The sequence below is a fragment of the Nanorana parkeri genome, unplaced genomic scaffold (genome assembly GCF_000935625.1).
Source record: "Nanorana parkeri isolate BGI_ZX_2015 unplaced genomic scaffold, ASM93562v1 scaffold2337, whole genome shotgun sequence".
NCBI classification, from domain to species: domain Eukaryota; kingdom Metazoa; phylum Chordata; class Amphibia; order Anura; family Dicroglossidae; genus Nanorana; species Nanorana parkeri.
The window spans coordinates 125,983-128,025 of NW_017308605.1; the positions used below are offsets into that span (position 1 = coordinate 125,983).

General features: G+C 46.7%; 1 protein-coding gene across 1 annotated transcript in view; it reads right to left on the reverse strand.

The window, feature by feature from the left end:
* The window catches only part of KIF2C (kinesin family member 2C), a 25,226-nt gene that overhangs the window by 9,077 nt on the left and 14,106 nt on the right, over window positions 1-2,043 (reverse strand). The window contains exon 9 of the mRNA XM_018573325.1: window positions 1,168-1,263. Coding sequence (XP_018428827.1) covers window positions 1,168-1,263 — 96 coding nt within the window. The remainder of the gene's footprint in view (window positions 1-1,167; window positions 1,264-2,043) is intronic.

Genomic DNA, 2,043 nt, shown 5'->3' on the forward strand with positions numbered 1-2,043 from the left:
GGGGGGGCGTGTCTGAGCGGACGTCTAAAGACGCCCGCTCAGATCTAGAGAGCTCGGGCCGGCCGTTTTTTTACTACGGCCGGCCCGGAGGTGGTTAATGTCACTTTAAATACTTTTACGCTCACTTACACTTGTTTTGAGACTCATTGCAGCCTCCTAAATCAAGGTTTCATGGAGGGTTCCTCCAGAGGTAGTTGGAGGTTTCTTGGGCAACGAGCATTTTTTTTGCCTCCGATACGTCATCACTGACACCAATCATTTTTATTTATAAGAGTGACATTCCTCCCACTGGCCTTCAGTGCACTGGGGCCCTTCTCCCAAATGCTACATACAGCAGTCCTGGGTATCAAATACTTTAAAGTGGACCTATAGCCCCTTTGGCTAAAAATCACATCGGCATAAAGCTCTGCATGTTGATATGAAATCCTCTTCTATTCATAAAAAATATTTTACCGTTACTCATTTTCCCATTTCCTAGTTCTCTTTGCAACAAATGTAATCGTGCCCAAGCATTGCATGCTGGGAAGGTGACATCAGCAGAGCATTGCTGGGTTCTCACAAGATCTCAGGGAAAGGCATTTCCTTCCCCTGACACGATGTGCATGGTCACATGTCCTAGTCACATGTGCCAGTATTCCAGGAAGTAAAGGGAGAGATATTATTCTGTCCCTAGTACAAATATGAAATGGCTGCTGTGAGAAGAATGGGGAGGGGGAAAAAAAAAAAAAAACAACAACAAGGACTGCAAAAATTTAAAGCCGGCAATTGTCTATAGGGATCTGTAGATGTTAAGTCGCTAAAAATTTCTAAAAAAGGTGCCTTTGATATTTTGAAGTTATGGGTAAAGTTCCTCCAAGTCGGCTACATTCTTTATTCTCTTACCGTTCACACCAATGTACCCCGGAGCTGCAGATATAATTGCTTGTGGGTCTTTGGGAACCCCGGCAAAATTCTAAGGATCCCTGATTTAGAGACACCAAGTCAAATCGACAGCCTCCCGATAGCGTGGCTCCACCCCAAATCAACAGCGCCTCCCTGTTGCAGGTGTGAGCCATCGAAAGGTACCGTCACTTTTGCAATGTCCTTTAAGATCTGCAAACATAATGGTCATACCACCCATTTGCCTGCATCACTGTCCCAATTGTCATAGCAATCTTAGCCACTTACCAGATCTGTCATACTGATCCGCTGGCAGTCCAGGGTGGCTCGGAATTCCTTAATCATCTTTCCAAACTCCCAGTTAGGTACGCTGGTGTCATAGTCCTGTATACAGAGGTCACACATTAAGCATTCACATCCACCCATCAAATATCGGTTGTGATAGAGCATTACCTTCCGAGCCATGTCGCTCCAACCAGGGCTGAGATTTCAATGTTGGGTAGATGCTGGAGTGTTATCTAAAGCAGCGGTTCTCAAACTGTAACCTCAGGACCCACATTTGTCCTTGGTCGTTAAGTTGCGACCCAAGTCGCACTGCAATGGAACGCACAGCATTGCGGTATAGCGCGTTCCGTTGCGGGAGTGCTATTCAAAAGAATAACACAACACACCGGAATTCAGAGTAGGTGCGTTTACGTGGTATGGTGCAGTAGTTGCACAGGACTGTTCGATTAACGCAGTGTACTAGTGTGAACGGGCCCTCAAAAACACTGACAGACGCACCCAACCACAGACGACCTCACACACATACACACTGCAAAAAAATATATATTTATAAAACATTTTTTAAAGATCCACCCCGTCTCCCTACCTTACGAGAAATAAAATGGATCCTCAGCCTGGGGTCCAGTGTGGGCTGCTGTGCCGTGATGGAGATCCATCCATATGTGCGTTACTTGTACAACTCCCTTGCACTCCCTGTAAAGGTGCCGGGAGCCAGATGGTGACATCACTCCGGACACCTCTACAGGGCACGTGAGGGAGCTGTAATGCAAGTATGGACAAAGGTCCCTCGAGGCAAAAGCTCCAGCCCACCTCACCTCAAGCTAACACGCTAGCATATTTTCAATGGCTGCTTGGTGCGAGAACTGGCAGTGCTGCGCT